The sequence below is a fragment of the Corythoichthys intestinalis genome, chromosome 16 (genome assembly GCF_030265065.1).
Source record: "Corythoichthys intestinalis isolate RoL2023-P3 chromosome 16, ASM3026506v1, whole genome shotgun sequence".
Classification (NCBI taxonomy): Eukaryota; Metazoa; Chordata; class Actinopteri; order Syngnathiformes; family Syngnathidae; genus Corythoichthys; species Corythoichthys intestinalis.
Window position 1 is genome coordinate 23,779,277 of NC_080410.1, and position 27,441 is coordinate 23,806,717.

General features: G+C 39.5%; 2 protein-coding genes across 6 annotated transcripts in view; one reads left to right on the forward strand and one right to left on the reverse strand.

Annotated features, from left to right (window-relative positions):
• asic2 (acid-sensing (proton-gated) ion channel 2) overlaps nt 1-14,109 on the forward strand; it is a 438,649-nt gene extending 424,540 nt beyond the window's left edge. For all 5 annotated transcript variants that reach the window (XM_057860977.1, XM_057860978.1, XM_057860974.1 and 2 more), the window contains one exon: nt 4,039-14,109. In XM_057860977.1, the coding sequence (XP_057716960.1) occupies nt 4,039-4,131 (93 nt within the window). In that variant the 3' untranslated portion in view covers nt 4,132-14,109. The remainder of the gene's footprint in view (nt 1-4,038) is intronic.
• A 540-nt stretch (nt 14,110-14,649) lies between these two features.
• Nucleotides 14,650-18,501, reverse strand: LOC130904401 (uncharacterized). Its single transcript, XM_057817130.1, has 4 exons — nt 18,426-18,501; nt 18,277-18,339; nt 18,030-18,192; nt 14,650-17,936 (listed from the first exon to the last, which is right to left on the reverse strand). Exons 3-4 carry the CDS (start codon nt 18,059-18,061, stop codon nt 15,575-15,577), a joined length of 2,394 nt encoding a protein of 797 aa, XP_057673113.1. The 5' UTR covers nt 18,062-18,192; nt 18,277-18,339; nt 18,426-18,501; the 3' UTR covers nt 14,650-15,574.
• Nucleotides 18,502-27,441: the final 8,940 nt, after the last annotated feature.

Sequence of the window (27,441 nt, forward strand, 5' to 3'; positions counted from 1 at the left end):
AGTTGGCAGGCCAATTGAGCACAGTAATGCCATGGTCAGTAAACCATTTATCAGTGGTTTTGGAACTGTGAGCAGGTGCCAGGTCGTGCTAAAAAATGAAATCTTCATCCCCATAAAGCTTTTCAGCAGATGGAAGCATGAAGTGCTCCAAAATCTCCTGATAGCTAGCTTGCATTGACCCTGCCCTTGATAAAACGCAGTAGACCAACACCAGCAGCTGACATGGCACCCCAGACCATCACTGACTGTGGGTACTTGACACTGGACTTCATTTTGGCATTTCCTTCACCCCAATCTTCCCTCAAACTCTGGCCCCTTAATTTCCGAATGACATGCAAAATTTGCTTTCATCTGAAAAAAGTACTTTGGACTACTGAGTAACAGTCCAGTGCTGCTTCTCTGTAGCCCAAGTCAGGCGCTTCTGCCGCTGATCCACACATGCCTGTGCACGATGGCTCTGGATATTTCTACTCCAGACTCAGTCCACTGTTTCTGCAAGTCCCCCAAGGTCTAGAATCGGCCCGTCTCCACAATCTTTCTCAGAGTGCGGTCACCTCTTCTGGTTGTGCAGCGTTTCCTGTCACACTTTTTTCTTCCCACAGACTTCCCAGTGAGGTGCCTTGATACAGCACTCTGGGAATAGCCTATTCGCTCAGAAATTTCTTTCTGTGTCTTACCCTCTTGCTTGAGGGTGTCAACGATGGCCTTCTGGACAGCATTCAGGTCGGCAGTCTTGCCCATGATTGTGGTTTTGAGTAATGAACCAGGCAGAGAGTTTTTATAAGCCTCAGGAATCTTTTGCAGGGGTTTTGAGTTAATTTGTTGATTCAGATGATTAGGTTAGTAGCTTCTTTAGAGTACATTTTCATGATATGCTAATTTTTTTGAGATAGGGATTTTTGTTTTTTCTTGACTTTTTTGCCAAAATCATCAATATTAACACAATAAAAGGCTTGAACTGCTTCAGTTGGGTGTAATGAATCTAAAATATATGAATATATAAGTCTAATGTTTATCAGTACATTACAGAATATAAAGAACTTTATCACAATATGCAATTTTTTTGAGAAGGACTAGTATATATACAGGGTGATTCAAAAATAATGTGTCAAGCGCGCGCTCGGGTGGGGGGTCCCGGTGCCGGGAAGGGCGGTGGGGCGGTGTAGGGTCGGTCATCAACGTACTTACACTCACAAGGGATTCACACGATTACTGGATTCCAGATCACAGAGCCGATTTGTGTACACTCTACTCCTTTCAACCACTTAGCTTATAGACTCCCCCATCCCCGTCCCCCTCTTTCCCTGGTCAACAGGCCCCCCACAAGGTGTCAAACGGAAATAGCTGACGATAGCACCAACACATTAGTAGTTAGTGTAGACGTTCAATGTATTTCTTGTTGTTGTTTCTTTGTGTTTCTTTTCTTCCTTCTTTTGTATTTCTTTTCTTCTGTTCCCCCATAACCCCTTCCTGTTCGCTGCTTTGTCATAATAAACGAGGTATGTTGAATGATCACAATGGGAGTATGCCATACTCTCAATGTGAAACATTAAAACTGTTCAGACCAACTGGGCACTTAGACTTCCATTCTACGTGTCAAACAGCTGAACAGGACAAGTTTAAAAAAAAAAAAAAAAAAAAAAGTGTCATTTTGTTCATTGTTCATTTTAAAATCATTGAAATAGACTAAATAATTCATTCATTTTCCATGCCGCTTTTCCTCACGAGGGTCGCGGAGGTGCTGGAGCCTATCCCAGCTAACTACGGGCAGTGGGCAGGGGACACCCTGAACTTGTAGCCAGCAGGGCACAAGGAGACATACAACCATTCACGCACACACTCACACCTACGGACAATTTAGAGTGTTCAATCAGCCTACCATGCATGTTTTTGGGATGTGGGAGGAAACCGGAGTTCCCGGAGGAATCCCACGCAGGCACGGGGAGAAAATGCAAACTCCACACAGGAAGGCCGAAGCCCGGGATTGAACCCTTGATCTCAGAACTGTGAGGCAGACGTGCTAACCACTCAGCCACCGTGCCGCCTGAATAGTTAATTAATAATTTAATACAAATTAAAATAAGAATTACCGTATTTTTCGGACTATAAGTCGCACCTGAGTATAAGTCGCACCAGCCATAAAATGCCCAACAAAGAGGAAAAAAGTATAAGTCACATTTGGGGGGGAAATTTACTTGATAAAATCCAACACATAGAACAGATATGACATCTTGAAAGGCAATTTAATATAAAAATACAGTACAAAACAACATGCTGAATAAGTGTACAGTATGATGTTACATGATGCATGAACTGCGAATATACTGTCCTCACCAGGACGCTCTGGCTCGGTCCTGGCTATACAGCGAGCTAAACTCCCAAATGATGATGCTGGACGCCCGTATAATTTGCTGAATCAATTTTGTCCTCGATACCAAACAGGTTCACATCAACGTAAATAAATGATAATTAGGTTCTATTACAGCAATGACACAAACGGTTAGCATGCGTTCGCTAGCATTAGCACATTGTTCAAACAACCACACAACTGGCTCTAAGTGTCCGATCGTGAGTGGAAAACACACAACAACAACAGAAAAGATGATACACACAGGCGTTGCCTCTGTAGAGATATTTTACAAGCATAAACAATGAACGTCGGTTCGCAGCAATTGCCACGTTTACATGGAGCCAAATATTCCAATTACAATCGGAATATTTGTTCAAACCGAATAAATGTGTTCCATATAAACACCTCATTCGGAATGAACAGGCCCAAACAGAATGGAATTTCATTCCGATTCACAGGGGTGGAATATTCCTTTTCCCAAACCGATTAGAAGTAAAATTATATCATGTAAACAGGGAAGCGGAATGGTGTCTGGTTGCGTTCTTTCTGCGCATGCTCCGTACTGACGTGGTGACGTCACTTGGTGACGTAAATAACGGCACTTGCAACATGGCTTCCAAGCACACGCACAGCGCACCCATACAACTTTTTAAATGAACGGCGTATCATTCTGAAGTTTTGTTTCCACTCGAAAAGTTAAAACAGCAGCTGATCTGACGATCGATCTCCATGTTTTGCAACGTGACGCTTTGTTTTGATTAATCTGCGCATGTCAGACGGCAGTTGTCAAACGTCCTTTCGGAATAAAGGCAGTCACATGTAAACGCTGGATCAGAATAGATGAAGTGACATGTAAACAGCCGATGTGAAATTTCCATTTGGAATGATTTGAATCGGTATGAATAAAAGTCAGCATGTAAACGTGGCTATAGTCTCTCTCTCTCTCTCTCTCTCTCTCTCTCTCTCTCTCGCTCTCTCTCTTTCGCCCACTCGCTCAGAGACGCTGCGTAGCTGTCCGTCTTATTCTGACGTGTGAGCACTCTTCTTCGCGTCAACAAGACCCCACGTGGGCGTGAAAGCGCCACAAACTAAAAGCATGCATTTCAATATAAAAGAAGTCAAAAATACAATTGAACACACATTGCCGAAGGCAGAACGCGAACGTGGCCATAGCTATTAAGAGTTATTTAGATAACTATAGCATAAAGAACATGCTAACAAGTTTACCAAACCATCAGTGTCACTCCAAAACACCAAAAAAAACATGTGAAATGATATCATAATGTGTTGATAATTTAACAAATAAGTCGCTCCTGAGTATAAGTCGCACCCCCAGCCAAACTATGAAAAAAAAACTGCGACTTATAGTCCGAAAAATACGGTAAAAGTCTTTTTAACAAGTAAGTAATTTTAACAAATTAAAAGACATCGGTTTGATGTTGTCCATGCCGCTAGTGGTGGTCACATTGAGCAATTGTAAAGCATGAAATAAAAACTTAAAAGTTATATCCAATACTTGTATCCAGCTAGTTATTGTTTTTTGTTTTTGTTTTTTAAATATACCGCAGTGGTTTTGGCACATTCTTTTTATTATTTATCTTTGTTTCAGAGCTGTTGTTGTATTTTTAAAGAAAAAAAAAAAGAAATAGAATGTCACCTGTTTTTTTTTTTTTTTTTTTTTTTTGTAGACTTCTTGCGATCCGGTGGCCAACCACTCTGAGTCCATCAGCCACAGTGTGGCCGTCCCCCTGCAAGCCACCTTGGAGGAGATCGCCTGCTGAGGCCACCCCGCTATGCCCGCCAACCCTTACCCTCTGTCCATTGTCAGGACAGCCAATGTGGAGGTGTTAAAAACTGTCTTGAGTCTCAGCAGTGCCAAATAGGGACAGGCGTGCCTGGTTGGGGTCTGAGTATGGAGGGACATGCCTAAACAGTGACTATCGGCGGCTCAATGGACATGTTGGTAACTGCAAATTACCGAAGCGCATGTGTCACTCATACTGTGTCCATGTGATGAATGTACAGCTTCAACTCCGTATTCCCGTTTCAGCTTTAAATGGGGTGACCAATCACTCCTTTTTGTGGGACAAAGAAAAAGAAACAGCCAACCGAGACAAGCATTTTGGGGGGCACTTTGAATGAGTCTGCTAAAGACACTAAGGGCGCACTCACATCAGACTATCCCAACTAGGAGTGGGAACCTCTTGGTACCTCACAATACGATTCGATACGATACGATACAAAGCTCATGATATCGATGATCTGACGATATAGCGATACAACGATTTTCGACACATTGGTCAGGAAATCATTCTAGGATATTCTACAAAAAAAAAAAACTAATAAACAGAAAAACAAGCTTCTGCTATGAATTGGAATGAGTTTATCACTCGCAAACGTCCAATGGGAGGGGACGGCAGGGACTTCAAATGGATTGAACGTCTCTGGCCGTCAGTAGCAGCCAATGCCAGGCATTGAGTTATTTTGGGCCATTTAAGGTCATTTACCTGTTGATTTTCAGTTACTTCCTGTTGATTTTGGGGTATTTTATGGGTCATTTGCTGTTTATTTTGCGTTGCAGAACAGGAAATGACCTGGGAATCACCTAAATAAATAGGCAGTGACTCAACAGGAAATGACCTGTAAATGCCCTAAAATGAAAAGCAAGTGACCTGTTAATACCCCGAAAATCGGACTGAATGACTGTGAATGCTCTGGTTTTGAATGAAGGAACACTCCCAGTCTAAATGGATTGGGCATCGAGCATCGTCAGTGGCAGCCTTTTTTTTTTTGTTTTTTTGTTGTTGTTTTTTAAATCAACACCTATTTAAAACGATATCTCGACTCTTGACAGGAGCATACTGATAACTTTTTAGGATACAAAGTACAACGAAATATCACCATTTCGATATTTTGTCACACCCCTAATCCCAACAGTGCAAAAACACGGCAGCTTTCCTACTTTGTGTATTATTTCTTGTTTATTTTTTATCGTGCAATCATTGATAATAGACAAGAGAATCGATTGCATTAATCTAGGGTTGTCAAACGATTAAAATTTTTAATCGAGTTAATTACAGCTTAAAAATTAATTGATCGTAATTAATCGCCATCTATCAAATATGCCATATTTTTCTGTAAGTTATATATATATTCTGTAAAATAAATTGTTGGAATGGAAAGATAAGACACAAGATGGATATATATATATATATTCAACATACGGTACATAAGGACTGTAGTGGGCATTTCACTCTACTGTCATTTAAATCTGTCTATGCTGTCCTCACTCCGAAGCGTCTACTTTTTCCAAAGCTAGACAGCTAGTCAATGACGCCTTAATAATCAGACTTCTTCCTTTTTCATCTGATTTATTAATAAAATGGCCTCAAACCATTGTCCTCTTTAGACCGTCGTAAAACTACAAAAAAAAAAGTACACAAGCATTGCATTAGCAACAACGTTAGCTTAGCACGCTATACAGGTTCACTAAACATAAACAAAAAGCGTCTCTTACAAAAAATATAACATTTCGCTTACTAACATAATATGTACATTCTTTACAACAACCATACTTACGGACAAATCTTGTCCAAGGATCATATAAGCACAACATTACAACGTAGGCGTCAGCCCGAGACGTTGTGCAGCCATAGTGAACTGGCAAGAAAACAATTAACCATGTCGCAAAGCGACCACAAGACGACCACAATACTTCGCTGTTAGACAGCACAAAAAGCCTTGCTGTAAAACTTACCAAAAGGCAGAATACTGTCTGAGCAGGACATGTGCGTTAATTGTGTCAAATATTTTAACGTGATTAATTAAAAAAATTAATTACCGCGCGTTAACGTGATAATTTTGACAGCCCTACATTAATCACATGACATGTACATTGCGTGTTCGCATGTTGCCGAGCATGTTGTGGATCTTTTTGCCTGTGAATTATTTATAGTGTCTCCCTTTATTTCTACTGTGCAAAGCGGCAGTTGCTAAATCAGCGATAACTTGCAAGTGGAGCAATCACATTGTAAGCGTACATTGTGAGCGAATGTACGCGAATGTGGAATCGACTACAATATTTTTTTTTCACTCTGCTAATTTCAATGGTGCGCAATGATAACTATCATTAATACCTGCCAAGAGGCCACTTGACTTACTGTCAAGTGGGCTTAAGCGTGATTCCAATGGCCTAATGTGAGTGCACCCAGTTCATACTCCTGCTGTGATGAAAGACACGCAAGGTGGACTGTGATGATTACTGTGAATTTTAGGCAGGCCATGTACAAAAAGTTTGTGGTGATGTCATTAACCAAAAGATCCCTGACAAGTTTTCACCATTTGCTCAGCCTGAATGCTTTTTTTTTTCCCTTTTTTTTTTTTTTTTTTTTTTTGTAATGATGATGTAAATATGTGTAAAGGCACATTTCCTTTAAGTGACAGTAAAATATTTGGGAATGTTGAGAGAAAAAGAGGGTACAATTGAGCTTTTACTGAGACTGCCCTCTTTAGTTGCTTTGCTTTGTGGAGTTTTGGGGTCAGGGGGTTATGTAATTTGTTTTCAAAAGCTGGAAAAAAAAACAACATAAAACTTATTCAACAGACGCTCTGCTAAAGAGTGTCAAAAGCCGCTTTCGGACTGCAGGAACCTTAAAGTACTTAGTTCCTATTACTGTAGCCCTCTCTAGTCCAGTGGTTATAGGTCTGCACCAGGGACGCGTTATTTATTCGTCACACCCACCTCTGGCAAAATAAAACCGCGAAAGCTAAGCTGCAAGGAAAAAAGTGAAATGAAGACAATCGAGGACACATTTCTTGCATGTTTCAATCGGCGAGCAAATCCAGCGTCCTACGACGAGACTGGAAGAAGACAAAGATTTAGTACAAGGTATTTTTTCATAATGGTGGCTCCTCGAAACGCGCAAGTATGGAAGGGGCGTAGCAGCTGATTTCAGCGAATCACCAAACACCTATGTAATCGAGTTCCTACGGCCTCACTGAAACTCCCTACCTCAGAGTAGGAACGAAAATGGTTCACGGAATTCAAGTTCCTGGTCCCTAGTTTCTACATGTGCGAACACGCAAAATGACGGCATTGTCCCCCAAAAGGTTCTAGGAACTGCAGATAATTCCTACAGTGCGTAAGCGGCTCAATAATTCAAACTGTATCTGTCTGCAGCAGTGTTGTTTTCGTCAACAATGACGATAACGAAAATACTTCGTCAATTTTTTTCATGACGATGATGTCACAATGACGTGCTGAAAATGTGGCTTGGGAGACTAGCATAAGCGGAGTTTAAGGGGGGGCAGGCCCCCCTGGTGGCCAAAAAGTGTCATTGCATGTAAATGACTTTCCTATATATACTGGTATATAAAAGTTGTAAAGCAAGAAAACAAATAACAAAAATGAATGAAATGAACAAAAAAGATATTTTAATAATGGGTCAAAATTGTTTTTCGAACAGATCATGTGACTAGTACCTTAGACGGTCATTTGCTTTGCATATTATTTTCAACAACAACAATAATAGGGGAGGGCAATTTTATTTTTCAAATGGTTTTTTTCTTTGATTGAAAATATTTTTTTATGATTGAAGCAACTTTTTGGGGGATTGAATGATTTAGACACAAATGTCCTACCCATAATATGGCCCGAACACAAAAAGAATTGCTAAAATCAAAGAAAACTTTTTTTAATGAGAAATTAAGTGTTCAAATGCAAAATTTATGAGTCTCAAATATTTTTTCGAATTCAAAAACCTTTTTTGTATGATTGAAATTTTTTTTTTGATTGATTTTTCTTTTGAAAATATTTTTATTATGAAGCAACTTAGTTTTTGATTGAATAATAAATGCATAAATGTCCTAGCCAAAATGTGGCCCAAACACAAAACATTACTACAATCAAAAGTTGCTTCAATCAAAAAAAAAAAATCAAATAAAAATAGCTTTCAAATGCATTTTTTTTTTTCAAATTTACTTTTGCATTCAAACACATTTTTTTGATTGAAGTAATTTTTTTAATTGAAAATATATATTTTGATTGAAGCAACTTTTTTTTTTTATTGAATAATGAAGACACAAATGTACCTCCATATGGCTCCACCCAGGGGATACAATTTTTGACTGAGGTAACCACATTGGCACGACACCGGCTGGCGTACCATATTCAATGGATGATGATTTTGGCGAAAAGTATAGCTGTCCTGCTAGCAGCCTGATTTAGAATTCCCCTCAAGAATGATGGGAACCAAAAAAAAAACAAAACGCTAATTTTCAACTTATTATTATAAATATTCTTGTAAGTTGATTTTATTGCTGACACTTTTCACGATCATCAACATGTTGTGCCCCCCCTGCCCCAAAAGTCAAACTCCGCCTATGACTAGAATATAATGAAACAAACGCTTTTTTTCATTGGACGAGACGAAAACGAGACAAAAATGCGACATATTTTCTGTCAAATGCGTGACATTTTCATATTGTACTTGGAGTACGTCAGCTTACAACTTGCTTGTTTGGAAACACGGTAAGATTTGTTTTCTTATCTTAGCAAGAAAAGGTATGCAATGCTGCTTTAGCCTTTTGAGGTCTCTGCTAAATGATCAGCAGACGCTAAATGTAACTTCTAGCATTAGTGTAGCATTCGTGTTAATATTAGCTTCAGAATGGCGAGCGTCCTCTTAAGCAGTCTAAAGCAGAGCTACTTGGCTTTTTTGGTCAGTAAGTCTACAGGAGAGCCAGTTGGCGAAATGGGGAAATACTGATTGAATACCGTATTGGCCCGAATATAAGACAGTGTTTTTTGCATTGAAATAAGACTGAAAAAGAGGGGATCGTTTTATATTCGCGGTCTAAACGTTTAACCCATTCCTGACACTAGATGGCGCCAGATATCATTGAAGCGATGTTCTGTCATGACAGATCTCAGCTACTCTCAAGTATAACCATTATTTTATTGCAATGTTTTTCCTTATTCAGATTTGTTACAAGTCTACAGTTACGGTTAGACTTCACTTTGATGGTTAATGCAGTTATTGCAATTTTGTTGTTTTATCAGAAAAGATTGGTTCATTTACATTTCAAAAACAAGAAGCCATTCATTTAGGAATGTGATTGCACTTTAGATATTTAAATGTTCAGATATTAAGATTTGAATTTGGCAAAATGACATGCTTTTTCTCTCAAATATATTGTCATAATCATTTGTTTCGGATGTACTGTAGTTATTTTCTGTATAAAAAATAATTTGGTGTTCAAAAAGTCTTTTTTCAAGCTTGACTCTTGAAAAAGAGGTGGTCGTCTTATAATCAGGGCCGTCTTATATTCGGGCCAATACGGTAGTTGAAAATTTTTTAAAAATCCCAAATTTCCCCAGTGTTAAATGAAAAATGTCTTTACATAATTTGTGGTTTCCAGATGGGTTTAACTGAAAATGATGTACTGTTTTTTCCTGCTCAGTGTGTGTTATCATCACCAAGTTGGCATTGTCCTTGTAGACACTATTAGTGGTGTCCAAACTATTCCACATAGGGTTTTTGTTCAAACCCATCATGAGGACAAGCTTTCACCAATCTGGTGTCTCACAAGTGTAATCAGTTGATTGCAGTCAGGTGCTGCTTGTTTTAGCACAAATGTCTTTGGTTAAACTGTCTGTGCTCGATTGGGAGGGACAAAAACCAGGACCCACAGCGGCCCTAGAGGACAGGTTTGGACACCCATGCAAATATGTGCTCGTCTATGTTCATTCGAAATTGTTGGAAACCTTTATTTACAGTGCTGCTCAAAAGTTTGTGAACCCCCTCAACATTTTGGAATTTTCTATTATTTCAACCTGATTTCCTAATCAATCAATTCAGTAGTTTTTTTTTTTGTTTTTTTAACAGTTGTGTTGTCGAGACTAAATTAAAAAGAGTTTTCATCAACTGATGTAGGTGCAAAATTGAACTGTTTGGTCACAACCAAAACCGCCATGTCTGGCGAAAAGTCAACACTGCATACCACCAAAAGAACCTTCTCCCAACAGTGAAGCATGGAGGTGGGAATGTCAAGATCTGGGCTTGCTTTTCATCCTCAGGACCTGGACAACTCCACATAGTCCAGGGAATCATGAATTCTGAGGAATATTGTCAAATCCTAGAACATAACCTGACGCCATCTGTTTTGAAGTTAAAGCTTGGCAGAAGGTGGATCATGCAACATGATAATGATCCAAAGCATTCCAGCAATACAACCAAGGAATGGCTGAAAAAGAAGAAGATTCGTGTTCTGGACTGGCCCAGTCAAAGTCCTGACCTAAATCCCATTGAAATGCTGTGGCGGGACCTGAAGCGAGCAGTTCATGCCAGACGCCCATCAAACCTCTCTCAACTGACTGCGTTCTGCAAGGAAGAATGGGCAAAAATCCCCCAAAGTAGATGTGAGAGGCTGATTAGTCACTACAGAAACCGTTTGGTTGAGGTAATCTCTGCAAAAGGAGGCGCAATATCCTATTAACTGAAGGGGTTCACATACTTTTGCACACATGATATCTGAGTTTTTCTTAAATCAACCACTTTTGTTAAATAAAGAATGACAATATAACAATTTCTTTTGTTTCAGTCCATTATTTAGAATGTCAGTATTGTGGATTTGGGTATAACTTAACATTTAATAAGGTTATTTTAGTTTTTTTTACAAAAAATCTGACCATCGCTGTGGGGTTCACAAACTTTCGAGCAGCACTGTATTTTGGGACAAAAACTTTGGAGTTTTTCTAGACAAAAACAGTAACCGTCGTCTAAAACTAGACGGAATTTGTATGAGATTCCGTCGACTTAGACTAAATGGAAACGGACACATTTCAAAATGACTAAACTATGACTAAGACTAATAAGGATTTTGGTCCGAAAGACTAAGAATAAAAATAAAAATTAAAAGGGCTGCCAAAAACAACACTGGTCTGCGGCTTGGAAGACGGTGGCGCGTCTGGTCATAGGTCACGATGAAGCGCTAAAGATGCTAATAAAACACATCACAACAAGCGCCAACGATAACCACAACGGTTGTTACATAAATGTACTATATTTATAAACAACTCCTATTTGCATTTAACCCACTATCAAATTTGTACTTTTCAGCTAGATTCTTGTGCCTAAAAATCATTAGCCAACTAGGTAGCTTCCGCTAACTTCCGCTAGGCACCTCATTGACGTGGTTGAGGTCAGGGTTACCTATTGGGTTAGCTGTTTCCAGATGCGCCCCATTCTTGGAAGCCGCAGAAAGACCCTTGTCAAGAATTCTGCTCTTTGCTAACCTCCTGACTGCCAGCGTTTAGTGGTTGTGGCTTAGCAAAGGCCAGCACTTCATGTGGAATATTTTTTCATGTTGGTGATTTCCCCTCACTGCCATCATCCCAGCATGGTCTCTTTGCCATCTCGCTCAGAATTAATTAAAAACCACACTTTTAAATTCGTTTTTTTCCCTCCATCAGCTGCGCTTCAAAGCCGCCGTCTTCGTGTTCCGCCTCGTGTCGCCCGTGAGCACCACCTGGAACTGCTCGCTGTGCTCTGGCGGCGTTTTGTGCCACTGTCTCAACATTTTGTGTGTGTGATTTCAGTGTGGAACCATTAAATTACACTTTTTTTTTTTTGCAAAACTAGTCTTCTTCTTTTTGCTGTTACATTTTGTTGTTGTTGGGGTTTTCACCCAATTGACCCCAAATTCTTTTTTTTTTTTTTTTTAAATCAGCATTTCTCCCCAAATTTCCCATTGTAGGATCTATGGAAGTAAAATTATCCGTCAAAAAATCTTGACCTTTTCAGTCGTGTTTTAAAGGGATCCACAGATTAAAAGACTTGTAGTTCTTAAAATATAAACGTTATTATGAGTTAAAATAATTTGATATTGAAACCCCTCTTGATGTTTTCATTTTTATACAATTTGCTAAATTAGTTCACCTAGTAGGTCGCCATTGTTGTTGACGTTGGAGGGCGGTGACGTCACACGATTACGCTGCCGGCTTCCATTGTATGACTCTAGCGACATAAACATGTCATCTGTTTAACCCTTTCAATTTGAACCCCAGAGGAACATAAATGAGCATGACAGCACTGTTGATATTTCACAAAACGAGCAGCAAAAGCAAAATGAACAGAAAAGACAGGATGAGACGAGACGATGAGTTGGAGAAAAAAACGGTGTTCTGCAAAAATGTGCTACACCAGTATAATGTGCTACAAGAGGTCAAGGGCGTAGGTTTGGTCTCAATGTTGGTAGGGACAATATAACCTTAATCATAACCTGAATGTACACATTTTGCTGGGGACGGTACATTAATAAAACTAAACAGTTTGGGGGAACGGCGGTCAGGGCTACATTTTTGTCAAATAAGAACCTAATTAATAGATAGCCTTGATGAATGATGCGAAATAAATCTGTAATGATCTATACCAGGGGTCATAAACCTATGGCTCGCGAGCCAGATATGGCTCTTTTGACGGCTGCATCTGGCTCGCAGACAAATTTAAAAAATAAAATTTTTTAAGTTTCGTTATGTAATGAGAGGGCGCTTGAACCTTGGGGAAAACGGGCGGGCGTAAGAGCCACAGGGGAAGCGTTAAAAATAGAGACCAGTAAGGGGCGCTCACATTTTTTCCTTTGGCAAGCCAGTGATCAGGCGACATTCGGGACCGGTGCGGCAGTGGAAAACGCAAAATGCGTCTGCTGATGCGTCTCGCAGTTGATTTAAATAATAGCTATGCATCCGTAGCGTGGTGCAGACAGAGTTGAAATGCTTTAGTCTGTTTCTACACATTTAATTTTATTTCCATTTTTCTTGTACAGCTAAAACAAGATAAAAACAACACCGTCCGTCTCGCATTGCCGCACACAGACGGCTCATTTCGTATTCGTTCTAAAATGCTAATTCTTATATAATTATATTAATAAACACTTTTTCTGTGTCATTTAACTTCTGCATTTTAGACACTACTAGCATTCACTCCTCGTCCGCGCGCCATTACGAACACATCTGCAGTCATACATAAACATAAAGATCAACATATTTCTGAACTCTATTAAAGCACAATACATATCACAACCATCCTAAAATAAAGCAATCCGCTAATATACACAGTCAATTTATACTCTTTTTCTCACCTGAAACAAGAAAAAAAAAAATACTTTTAACAACGTCCATCTCGCATTGCTGCACAGACGGCTCTTTTCTTATTCGCTCTCAAATGCGGACAGTTATTGCCCATGCACGCCAAGAAGCCAACACTGCCCCCTACTGGTTTAAAACCGTAAGCACAACAGTCTTTTTAGACTGAAACTTGTGTATTTTGCACAAACACAACAAAATAAGATTAAACATTTTAAACATAGGTTGAATCTTTCTGTGGACACAACAAAATATTAAAATAACTATTGTAATATTATCTAATTATTATTTAAAAAGAATTCAGAGACTTATTGTACTTTCAAAGTGTTGAAATTACATAAAATGCACATATTACTTGTATTTTTAGTTTTAAACATATTGTATGGCTCTCACAGGATTACTTTTAAAAATCTGTGGTGTTCATGGCTCTCCTGGCCAAAAAGGTTCCCGACCCCTGAGCTATACTAACTTTCACGCTGCAAATTTACAGTATAACGTCTTAATCTGTTATTTTTTCTTGAATATAGTCAAAAATGTTCATCTTGTTTGAGTTTAAATATTACCATTTGTTCTCACTAAGCCTATACATCTAAAAATCTGTAATTTTTCACCTAAATCAAGATAAAAAAATGCTTTCAAATAATGCTTTGAACAATATCTTTTGTTGAATTAAGAATTTTTCATTTTCTTTTTTTTTTTTTTTTTTTTTTTTCTTTAAACCTGTCCTGTTCAGCTACTTGTCACAGAGAACGGAGATCTGGGTGTCCGATTGGTCTAAACAGTTTTAATATATCACATGGGAGTACGACATACTCCCATTGTGATCATTCAACATACCTCGTTTATTAAGAGAAAGCAGCGAACAGGAGGGGAGAGAAGAAGAAAGGAGAGAGGGAACAACAAATACATTGAACGCCAACACTATGAATATGTTGGTGCTATCATTAGCTAGTTGTATTATTGAATTAAGAATATTTCTGGCATAAAAAATATTATAAAAACAGTAAATTGAAGCTGACGTTCCGCCATGTTTGCTGTTTTTAATGTTTAGTAGCAGCGCCGCGCACCCCCAAAGTGAAGTTTAAATATACAATTTTTTTACTTAAAATAATTCTGTTAAGCTTATTTTCAGATAGCTATTTTATATTATTTCAAGAAATCTGAGTAAAATTTACTTGAAGCACTAGCAGATAATTTCAATTATTTCTAGTAGATTTACACTAAAAATGAAGGAATTTATTTATTTTTCTTCAATTTTAAGGAGGTGGGTTTTTGCAGTGCATATGTATTGGTTCAGGTGACACACAAGTTGATTCAAACCTTTGTTTTCAATAACCGCTAAAGAAACATTTTGTAAACTTCCTGAATAAATGTCTGGACTTTTATTCGGAAATTTAAATTGCCCTATTTGAACACAAATTATATTAACATACAGATGAAATACAAACTTGTTAATCATCTCTTAAGTGTCCAGGAATGCAAAAATATAAATAAATAAACATTTGTCTTAATACCACTCAAAATTGTCTGTCTAAATAAATTAAATACAAAAAAAAACTTCTTAGTCAGGGAATAACAAAAATAAATAAAAATGGAGCCTTCTTTCAGGAAAAACACTGCTTTTGTCCACAAGCACAGCCAAACTCAACAAAAAATGAAAGCTCCTTTGGGCTGCTGTAAGACCACATAAGCAAAACAAAAATGAAAACTGGGGAGAAGGGGGTAAACCTTGGGACACTAAATTTCTTACCTTGAATCCTCGACCAAATCACTTTTGCCTGCTTGTATGCAGTAAAACATTTGTACTTTTTCCACCTAAATCTGGCGTTTGAATGCTGCATGTGTTTGAGTTTATCACAGTGAAAGCCAAACGCTCTGCCTGGGTCGGCCCCCATCGGGAAGGTGTGGCGCAATGTTTGTGGGAGTTATCTCTGTAGCTGACCGCTCGGAATGATGCGACACGCCCGCAAATTCACAGACCCACACGCCATTTACACTCCCACCAAATTCTGTTACAATGAACAAACAACAGTAAAATGAATTGTACAGAATTTCTCAACAGTGTGCGTGTATAACTACTATCAATTCTCCATGAGAAGAACTAATTTTTGAATTGGTCTCTCGATAATGGACATTTCAAAGGAGGAACCCTGATTTTCTTGCGCTTTGCGCACGCCAACTCTGACTTTGACTCGCCGAACTAAGCCATCGCCATCTTGGACTGCCTCAACTACTCGCCCTAATTGCCACTGGTTTCTTGAAAGGTGATCGTTCCTTATGATAACAATATCATTGACATTTAGGTTGCGCTTTGGTAAGTGCCATTTCTTTCTTGTGCATATGTTAAGGAAGTATTTCCTTTTCCACCGACTCCACAATTGTTCAATAAGATATTGGACTCTCCTCCACCGCTTTGTCCCATATAAATCTTCCTTTACAAATACTCCAGGAGGAGGAAGGGAAACTTGTGCTTTCAACATGAGATGGTTTGGTGTTAAAAGTTCCCAAGTCTGTGGATCATTGTCATTTCTAATTAATTGAGCACGATTCACAACCTGTTTCAATTTGAGAAGATCATTCCTCCATTCCTCCCACCGTGGTCTAATATCTTCTGAGAATGGCTTGTCCCATCCAGTGTTGCGTTGACTAAGCTCTTGAAGGATTCGCTTTCCTGTTAGAATGAATGGGGCAATGAATCCAGGTTGATCGAAGAGAGAGGCGATGACGGACAAACAGCCACGGCGGGTGGAAGGCTGATCCTTTGCAGATATGTTAAAGTTGGAAGCGTCTTCTTTAATTGACCACTGAACACAGAGACACTGTTCTGACGGAGATACATCTTCATTCGACTTGAACTTATGCAGGCGCATGCCTCCCATTTTACACAACTCTTGTGACTCGGTGATCAGTTTCTTGGCTTCTTCCACTGATGACACACTAGCTAAACCATCATCGACATAAAGGTTTTTCTCCAAAAATGTTAATGCCCGTGGATGATTATCCTTGTATTGTTTTGCTAGATGCTTGAGGCCAAAATTGGCACATCCCGGAGCCGATGCGGCTCCAAAGAGATGAACTGTCATTCTGTACTCTTGTGGTTCCTTCTCCAGATCACCACCTTTCCACCAAAGGAATTTCAAATAATTTCTTGACTCCGGAGAGACAGAAAATTGATAAAACATTCTTTCGATGTCACAGATAATGGCTACCTTTTCCTTTCTGAATCTACAAAGCACTCCTACTAAGGGATTAATTAGATCAGGTCCAGTTAGCAGTGTGTCGTTTAAAGAAATTCCATGAAATTTTGAAGAACCATCAAACACAACTCTTAACTTATCTGGCTTTTTAGGATGATAAACGCCATGATGCGGCAAATACCACTCTGTTTGACCTTTGAATGTTGTAGGGGCAGGCTCTGCATCACCCTTGTTAATAGTTTCCTCCATGAATGTTTTGTATTGATCATAATATTGTTTATCGGCCTTCAATTTTCTTTTGAGACACTGTAAGCGAACCATAGCTAATTTCTTGTTGTTTGGCAGATTAGGTAAACTGTCACCTTTGAAAGGAAGGGGCATCTCATAATGGCTGTCATGATTTTGCTTAATATTTTTACTGAGAAACTGTATAAACTGGACATCTTCTTGTGACACGTACCTATCCTCGTACGCTTTCTCACTGAAGTCTGCTTCAAGGGCCTTTATAACATCTGTCGTTGTTGGACATGGCAACTCCTTGACTGTGAGCCGGTGCACAAAGCTATGACTTCCTTGTCTGTCTAGGTGGGGGTTTGATGAACCTATTATACTCCATCCTAGTTCTGATCGTTGTGCGAACGGCTGGTTTGTGTCACCTAAAATTACTTCACGAGGAGCCAGTGCTGTAGGACAGTCGTATCCGATTAAGAGCCCGATATCACAGTCTTGAAGAGGTGGTATTTTACATGCCAAGGTTTTGAGATGAGGCCAACGCAATGCTGTCTCCTTTGTTGGAATATAAGACTTATCTACTGGGATGAAGTCACGACTATAGGCTTTTTGTATTTGAATGAGGATCTCAGAATTGAGTCCTCGTACTTGTAGACCATGAACGCACTTGCTGGGTATAATTGTGTCAATTGCGGTCATGGTACTAAGTTTCAAGTTTACTGGTTGGACGTTTACACTTAATTTGTCGAGCACATCTTCTAAAACAAATGTTGAATCACTTTGTGTGTCCAGCATTGCATATGTGAGTACTTCTCTGTGTGGTTCTTGAACTGATGACACAAAAACTGGTACAATACTTGAGGTGGCAGACGTATGTTGTGTTGATATAATGCGAGCTGTCATGGCTGGATCTTCAATTCCACTGCCAGATTGGGTGCGTATGTCCCTCCTCTTTGCTCCTTGTCGCTCTGTGTCATGTGTCTGTGTCCGTAGATTACCTTGAATGCGCTTTTCCCTGCGCAAGATGCCGATGGGAGTGGAGTTAGTTTAGTTGGCTTGTTGTTGGACGATCGATGAATTTAAGGTACGAGGGCGTCCGGGCCTCCACCGAAATGGCAATCCGTTGCAGCCGGGAAACATGCGCTGGTCGCCGCCGAGGAGTTTTCACTGTAGCTGACCGCTCGGAATGATGCGACACGCAGAGGGCTTCGACGGGTGTTCTTTAACTTTATTTTCAGTCATTTTTTGTTCTTTTGTTGACACCGTGAAAACTACAAAATTTCAGAAACGTAACAACGGTGTGGCATTAAAATACAATTCACAAAACCAACAATAAACATTTCCATTTCTCCTACCTCCATCTGCTTTCCGAGCGCGCTATCTTCAATCGAACCAATATAACCTCTCCACACTACAGTCTTTACACAAACAAATACAAGCCAAACGAATATAAACATAAATTCCCGCAGTAATAATAACTCTTGCAATTTATTTGTGGACTCACCTACGATGTGGCTGCGCTGCTTCTCAGACAGTGCAGCGTGTGGACAGGTTTACAGACAGGTGTGCTAGATTTCCTCATTAAGAAAAAGACGGGAGCATGGGGTTGTGCGCGGTGCCTTTCAAAATAAATGCAAAAACGGAAGTGCCCGCAAATTCACAGACCCACACGCCATTTACAATCTCATCAACTGATGGTGAAGTCTATGATTCAGTGGCCTATACTACGAACGGAGTTCAACCTCCCCAGAAATAATCCTGCTTACCAGCGGGTAACCAGAGTTGACAAAACCTGCTTATTTAGTTTGTGGTCAATCGGTGCTACGACGCTGATTATGAGGTTGATTAGTCGAACCTGTGTCAACCCAGTCAGAGTTACTGCGCGTTTACATAAAAGGGGGCGGAGACCAGAGTCAAACACTACTTGTGACGATGGCACGGGCACCTTACTTCACGGAGGAGGAACGCGCGATAATCATTCATTATGAGGAATTAAAATCCACCCTCACCGCGAAATCCAACACCGCTTCAGCGTGTAGAGCGCGACTGGTCTGTTGGCAGCGAATTACAGATTGTGTGATTTGTGAATGCGTCAATATGCCAGTTTACTCATGTCGATGAAAAGAAATAAAGCCTGCTGTCAGGACAATAAAATAGGATTTGGTACGTTAGCTGTAAAAAATAATTTATCGTGCATCACCACATGAAGAAGGATGATTGTATGTTTAGTCCCATTGACTGTATATGTATATGTCCTTTGAACATCTTCAGAGTAGAGGTTAGATCGGGCCTAAAAAAATCCAGCCCGACCCGGCCCAAGCCGATCAATTAACTTGATTTGCAGGCCGAAGCCCGAAACCCCCCCGCAATTTTATGTTATATTTGTGAGGACTCAGGAGAAAAAGGAAATGCAGTAATGGTGGTTGCGTTTTGTGTGATCACATTTGTGGCGATTCCTGTTGCATAATGATAAAAAAATTAAACTAAATTTTGTAACAAATTCCCACAGTTAAACAAGACTGTAAGATGCATATTCAATAAACATTACTAAAGATGTCCCGATCGATCGGGTCCGATCACGTCATTTTCAAAGTATCGGAATCCGCAAAAAAATATCGGACATGCCTTTTTTAATTTTTTTTTTTGTTTTTTTAATTAAATCACTTTCTAAATGTATTTAACGTTACAGACAAAATGTCTTACACTCATCCAGTCTTTAGTTTTGGCTTAATGTAGGGCTATCAAATTTATCGCGTTAACGGCGGAAATTAATTTTTTTTAAATTAATCACGTTAAAATATTTAACGCAATTAACGCATGCGCTGCAGGACTTACTCACGCATTGTCGCGTTCAACTTATAATGGCTCTGTTTTACCTATATATAGAGCTAAAAGGCAGCATAAAATGAGTAGAGTGAATTTTGGCAGTCTTTGGAGCCTTTTTTTTTTTTTATCGACTAAAGCCTTACAATCCTTCTCTCAACAATTAGAAATATCGTGGAAAGCAATGTGGGGAAGCAAGGTTGTAGTTTATCTTTTTCTTAACCCAACGCAGATGATATATCAATTGGTGCCACTACGCACAGTCATGGTTGCACTTCCCATCGTGCATTTGGGCAGAACAGTTAAATGGCTACAGTATCATTTACTGAAAGCTCAACAAATACACTAGATGGCAATATTTAGTCACAATTTACAAAGTCACATTTATCCTTTAAGAATTACAAGTCTTTCTATCCGTGGAAACCTCTCACAGAAAGAATGTTAATAATGTAAATGCCATCTTGAGGATTTATTGTCATAATAAACAAATACTGTACTTATGTACTCTATGTTGAATGTATATATTCGTCCGAGTTTTATTCATTTTTTTCTTAATGTGTTGCCAAATTATATATGATCGGGAAAAGTTATCGGGAATGATTGGAATTGAATCGGGAGCAAAAAAAAAAGCAATCGGATCGGGAAATATCGGGATCGGCAGATACTCAAACTAAAACGATCGGGATCGGATCGGGAGCAAAAAAACATGATCGGAACAACCCTATTTATATCTTTTATATTTGTGTGTCTGTCCTATCAGTGGATTTGACATTTATTTTAGTCTCTTCGAGTTGGCCGAAAAATGCAAGTTTTCCCAAAGTTTAAATAGTCTACATATTTTTATGATCATTAAAAATTCTTTTACACAACGAAATAACAATGGAAAAGTTTATTGAATATATTTCTTGTATGAGAGCAAAGCTCCACATTCATTTACATTCAGCGAAGCCGACACAGGTTTCTGAATAGCATTTTCAACAGTCAATTTCAAGCGTTTCCATACCCCACTCCGAATCCCACGGCATACAGTGTTCTTACTCGGATATTCAACATCACCGATGGAATACATATATTGTCCGCTGGCGAAGAACGCAAGGACAGGCACACAATCTGCGCGGTTGTGAGGGCCTGACTTCGACGGGTTACATTAGTGATGTCCGCCTCGGTCAGCTGGCACAGGTAACGAATTCCCTCAGCTGAAAATCTATATCTTTCATGGAGAACATCGTCCGGGTACGCCAGCGGATTCTGCCGGTCTCCAAAAACCGATTGTGAATTGTGAGAGCCCCTCACAATCCGTGCGCCAATGTCGTACGGGTCTACCAGGTACACTGTCATTGTCAAGAGGACACGTCCGCGGAAGAGTGCTGTTTAAATAGAGCGTCGTTAATTGGAATCCTGGGGTTAAGCAAGATCTAATTCTGAGACGACCAGGTTTGCCGAGTGGCGTGTGTTTCCATGGCAACATTCCCCGATTTTGACATATCCACCTTTCGTAGTCCTGCTTAGCCGATAAATTATGCTGCACGTGATTAAGTTACTCTTGAAGTTAGGTTTCGTAGTACAGGCCACAGGTCTGCCTTCATCAACGATTCATGAAACTGGATCATAACAGCAAACATGACTATGTTGTCTTTATTATGACACTCAATTTGTATTTGTTGTGACCAGCAGCTGTCTTTAGGTGTAAACGTACGCCAGCTGTTACCACACAACACTCTTCATCGAGCAAGACAGTGAACGAATGTACTCCTGGAAGACAATTATACCTGGATGGATGGAAGGAAGTTATATTATGTGAGTAGAGGAATTGCTTGAAAGAATATGAGAATTCCTTGATTAAACCATTGTCCAAGAGATGAGAAAATCAGTTGCTAGGTAACAAACATAAAAGGCAGCAAGAATTGTTGGGCTAATGTTTTGTTGAATGTCCTCTGCTCAAAAGTGTTGATACTTGATATTCTTCTGTTCATGAAAGAAAAAAACACTTTGGTCATAAAAATACCTTAAGCATTCAAAAGGAAAAAAAACTAAAAAGTGAATTAAAATTAACCAAGCAAAATCAGATACAGCTCTTGAATATCAATTCGATTTGATTCTTTTTTTTTTTTTTTTTTTTCCAGAAATCGAGGCTCAGAACATATTAGAGCCTCCTTCATTTTTCAGAGTAGGGAGCGTGTACATCTCTTAGTACTGTATGCGAGATCATTCCGCACCATTTTCCCACCCACTATCAATAACTGTAGAAAAAGCGTTTCAGCTTGTGAATGCTGCAAATTTGGCTACTCAGGTGGCAAACTCTGAGCTGCTCACTATGTATTCCTTCTTGCTGACCTTCTTATCAGCTGTTCGCAACTCTGACCCGAACATCTTGGGAAGGAAGGAAGTTGCCACACCCAGACGTTGTTCAAACTGTATCACCTCCGCCACCCCATATGTGCACCAGCCTGCAAAGCCATGAATACCCTCCATGGCACCAACCTCTTGGATTCCACTATATTGCTCAATAGAGACATGGAAGCCATGGGAATGCATCCTCTTGACCGAGTTTGCCCTCCAGCTGGGCCCACTTCAGCACTGAAGTCCTCCCCTGCCAAAAGCATGGAGCACAAGCAACAACGGACGAAGCAGCAATTTGATTAAAGAAGCACAAGGGTAAACAACACTGCCTTAAATGCGTGCGACATGAGAAAAAAAGTCTTAAATAGGATTATTATGTGAATTAGAATCATATTTTGAGATGATTCGACTTTATACAACAATTTAGCAAAGCGCAGATGACGAGAAATTTAGTCTTTTAATCTGCCTGTTAGCCATGCCTACCATTATAGGGCTCTAGCGTCCCCAACAGGTGGATGACGTCAGCGGAGTCATGATTTCATCTGATTTAGTATGCAGTCCATTAAGGGGGAATTATTCACAACGAGGAAAACACGACGAAGAGAGCCGCAAAATGTCATTGTTTTAGTCTCTCTACTCCAATATTTTTACAAGATATTCTTTTTATCCAAGTATTTTCCCCAATAGCTAAATAATTGGCTTGACAAGGACCAGTCAGCCCGTTGAGGCGGAATTATTCAGAACGAGGAAAATGTGATGAAGAGAGCCGCAAAATGTCATTGTTTCCGTCTCTCTACTCCAATATTTTTAAAGGATATTATTTTTTATCCAAATATTTTTCCCCAATAGCGAAATAAATGGCATGGTCATGACAAATAAAAGTCTTGTGCTAAATGGAATATGAAATAAATGCATTTATTCAAAACATGGCAAAATTACTCCATAATGGTCAAAACTGTCGACTTCACCTTTACTGTTGCACCTCCCGAACGATATTTTATGCCACCTAAATCGGGCTTATGTCATTTCCCTTCCCCGGCTTCGGATTTTCTATGAGGTTGACATATGGAGACTGGCTAGGCCACTCCAGGACCTTGAAATACTTCTTACGAAGCCACTCCTTTGTGGTTGTGGCTGTGTGTTTGGGATCATTGTCATGCTGAAAGACCCAGCCCAACTCTTCTTCAATGCCCTTGCTGATGGAAGGAGATTTTCACTCAAAATCTTTCGATACATGGCCCCATTTATTCTTTCCTTTACACATATCAGTCGTCCTGGTCCCTTTGCAGAAAAACAGCCCAAAAACCATGATGTTTCCACCCCCATGCTTCACAGTGGGTATGGTGTTCTTCGGATGCAATTCAGAATTCTTTCTCCTCCAAACACGAGAACCTGTGTTTCTACCAAAAAGTTCTATTTTGGTTTCATCTGACCATAACACATTCTCCCAGTCCTCTTCTGGATTATCCAAATGCTCTCTAGTGAACCGCAGACGGGCCTGGACGTGAACTTTCTTCAGCAGGGGGACACGTCTGGCAGTGCAGGATTTGAGTCCCTGGCGGCGCATTGTGTTACTGATAGTAGCCTTTGTTACTGTGGTCCCAGCTCTCTGTAGGTCATTCACTAGGTCCCCCGGTGTGGTTCTGGGATTTTTGCTCACCGTTCTTGTTATCATTTTGACGCCACGGGGTGAGCCCTTGCATGGAGACCCAGATTGAGGGAGATTATCAGTGGTCTTTTCTAATAATTGCTCCCACAGTTGATTTCTTTACACCAAGCATTTTACCTATTGCAAATTAAGTCTTCCCAGCCTGGTGCAGGTCTACAATTTTGTCTCTGGTGTCCTTCGACAGCTCTTTGGTCTTGGCCATAGTGGAGTTTGGAGTGTGACTGACTGAGTTTGTGGACAGGTGTCTTTTATACCGATAATGAGTTAAAACAGGTGCCATTAATACAAGTAACGAGTGGAGCCTCGTTAGACCTCGTTAGAAGAAGTTAGAACTCTTTGAGAGCCAGAAATCTTGCTTTTTTGTAGGTGACCAAATACTTATTTTCCACTCTAATTTGGAAATAAATTCTTTAAAAATCAAACAATGTGATTTTCTGTTTTTTATTTCCACAGTCTGTCTCTCATGGTTGAGGTTTACCCATGTTGACAATTACAGGCCTCTCTAATATTTTCAAGTGGGAGAACTTGCACAATTAGTGATTGACTAAATACTTATTTGCCCCACCGTATGTGTGAAATTATTATATTATATTATATTATATTATATTATATTATATTATATTATATTATATACAGTGGTACCTCTACTTACGACATTAAGTGGTTCTGGAAGTAGTCTCTTAACCCGAAAATTTCATAAATAGGGACGTGTTATACATGTAAATGCCCTAATCCGTTCCAAGCACTACTGACACCCAGTATTAAATTTTATAATTGGGGTATAACCCGAATAAAACAACAGCCAAACACATTTGAATCATTCCATATACAGTACCTAACCTAACCGTTAATACCTGTAATGAAGTAGATAATAGAACAAAATGCAAAGAAAATAACCTTTCGAGTGAGGCAATGTCCTCTTTCACGAGACTGATGGTGCCTATCGCCTGGCTCACTTTTCCTGACACAAAATTGCGAGGAGACCTATGCTCTAATGTGTTACCAACAGTGTTGGGCACGTTACTTTAAAAAAGTAATTAGTTATAGCTACTCACTACTACTTCCAAAATGTAACTAGTTACCAGGGAAAGTAGCTATTTCCGTTACTTTAAAAAGAAGTTGTTGTATGTCAAAGAATTTGAAATTTTCTGAGCAGTATTCGAGTCAGTTGAATAGAGAAGAACAGACAGGTAGTTGTGTGAAAGAACCTTGTAATATATATTGCACCTCACCAGCAACAGATTTATCCTACATTTGAAGTGCAACAAAAATAAACAGATTTGAATTGCTTACCACAGATGTCAACAAAAGTTTTGCCCCAGGACAAAAATTACACTTTACATACACGTTCTTTCCTTTAATTTCGACCAACTTGAAATAGTGTTCATATCTCCACCTCGTAAAGGACAAATTTTCCTCTGAATGCTCTGACATCATATCCCTCTGCATCTGTTTTGCGTGTGTGTGTTTGCCGCACGGTTTGTGAGTGAAAACACCGGCTCTGTAGTATGTGCCCTATTAGGCTGGAGCGTTTACGTCAAAGAATGGGGGATCACGTGAGATTTGACAACAACGCAGCCATATTGGAAGCAGGTGTGGCTCGCGGGACATTAAACTTTAACTTGCCAGTTAAAGGCAAGGCAATCTCGTTACTAAGGCGAAGAACAGATATGTGATCAAACTTAAGGATGTGGACAATGTTGACCCTTACGAGCAAGCCGAAGACAAATGGAGTAAAGATGTCGACGGGCTTCCACAGTTACGCGAAATGGACATTCTGCTGTATTTATTGTTTGGTGTATGTTACTAAACTCATCAGTGATCCCAAATTACAAATAGCTACAAAGCTACGAACAGCTTTGCTGCGGATGGGTGCAGGACCTGAACATTATGACCGTATCAAACGGCAGCTCCATCGTTCTTGCAAAGGTAGGCTATGTGTGTTTACTATTTTCATTGCCATGACCCTGAACGCACCCCGTCTTGGATGACAAATAAACAGAGCAGAGTAGACTCACTACGGCTGGTAGTTTCTTCAATTTATTCAAAGTAAGTAACGCACCGCTTTTGACCGTCAGTAAAGGTAACAGCGTTGTAACAGCGGAAAAAATAATTTGTTAGATTACCCCGTTACTGAAAAAATAACGCCGTTATGTAACGGTGTTATTTATAATGGCGTTATTCCCAACACTGGTTACCAATGTAATTTGTCCGTGGGCTTAAAAAGGCTCAAAAGCACGAGGATCCTTGTGCTTATTTGGCTCAGACTGTCGCAGCCCAATGTGAGTACCGACAGGATTGAGTGGTGCATGCGCAGTACATGCACAAGCTAACCATACATGTGTTGATTTGCGACCTTTATACGACAGTTTGGGTATGTGATGTGTTTGAGGGATTTTTTTTAAGCAATATTTAGTAATACTTGATAATAATACTGTACCTAATTGTTTATGGCGGAAAACACTCAGGTGACTTGAAGTTCTGCTCTGAGACACTCAATTTGGCCAAATTTCAAAATTGTCCTATATGCATGTGTGATATATCATTGGAAAGCTTCAAATCCAAATTTTCTGAGGGAAGAAAAATTTTAAAAGGGAGGGCATATTTTGAAAAAAAAAAATCAAATCTCGAAACCCTAACTCGAGGTGAGAGCATGAGAGAGAATAATTAAAGATACCATGATTTTAATGAGATATTATGGCGTACTTAACCTTGTTTCAATCCAAAAACTCTGTGTAGCATGTCTCACCGAGTGTCAAGACACAGCTTTGAATGGCCACAGCCGGACTTTTTGGGGATTTTATGGATGAAACACAGTATTATAACAAGGGTCGCAATGCAGAAATGGCAGACATCTAGGAGTGGTCAAGATTTTCTTTTTCAAATATTTACCCTTTTAAACGTTTTCTCCCCCCCCCCCCCCCCCCCCAATCTTTCTTTGTTTCGATCGATTATTTATCATCTAAAATATTGGGGAAAATGCGACAGTAACAAAAAAATTACAATTAAGCGATAGTTATGAGGTAGATATCTGTGACCTATTTACAGATTCACTATTTTTTTCATTGTAACGTAATTTGTTTAAAAGTTTAAAATATGCGATGAATAATATTATAAAGTCATTTTTTTATTTTTAAACTAAATATTCGACATCAATTAATGATTCTGAGCTAAAAATGATTGACACTTCAAATAGTAAATATTTAATTACTTCCCTTGTTTTTATGGCTGGGTTGAAACAAAAGCAGTTTCGTGGTGTATGTAAACGGGGGTCTCCAGGGAAAAACAGACAAATCAAAAATAGTTTGGGGGCTTATTGCGCCACGAAAATACTATGGCAGCATATAGACATATTGTTCTATCAAACACAACGGTTCTTTTGGCCTAAAATACAGCAGTTTATTTAAAAGAGTGGTGCATGAGCAGAATCTGCTTTTTCAGCCTTGTCTGTGTTTTCCGCCTTATATTATTCGAAAACATGCTCATAATCTCATACATGCAGGCACAATTTAATAGACTCACATCCTGTCAGTACTCACGTTGGGTTGCGATATCAACGATATCACCATCACGCCTGTGCACGTCATCATACTGTAAAATCCAAATTGAAACATCTACTCAAGTAGAGGTACCACTGTATCAGCATATGATGTTAACGAGTCAGTGTTGCCTTGCAACCTTTAAAGGT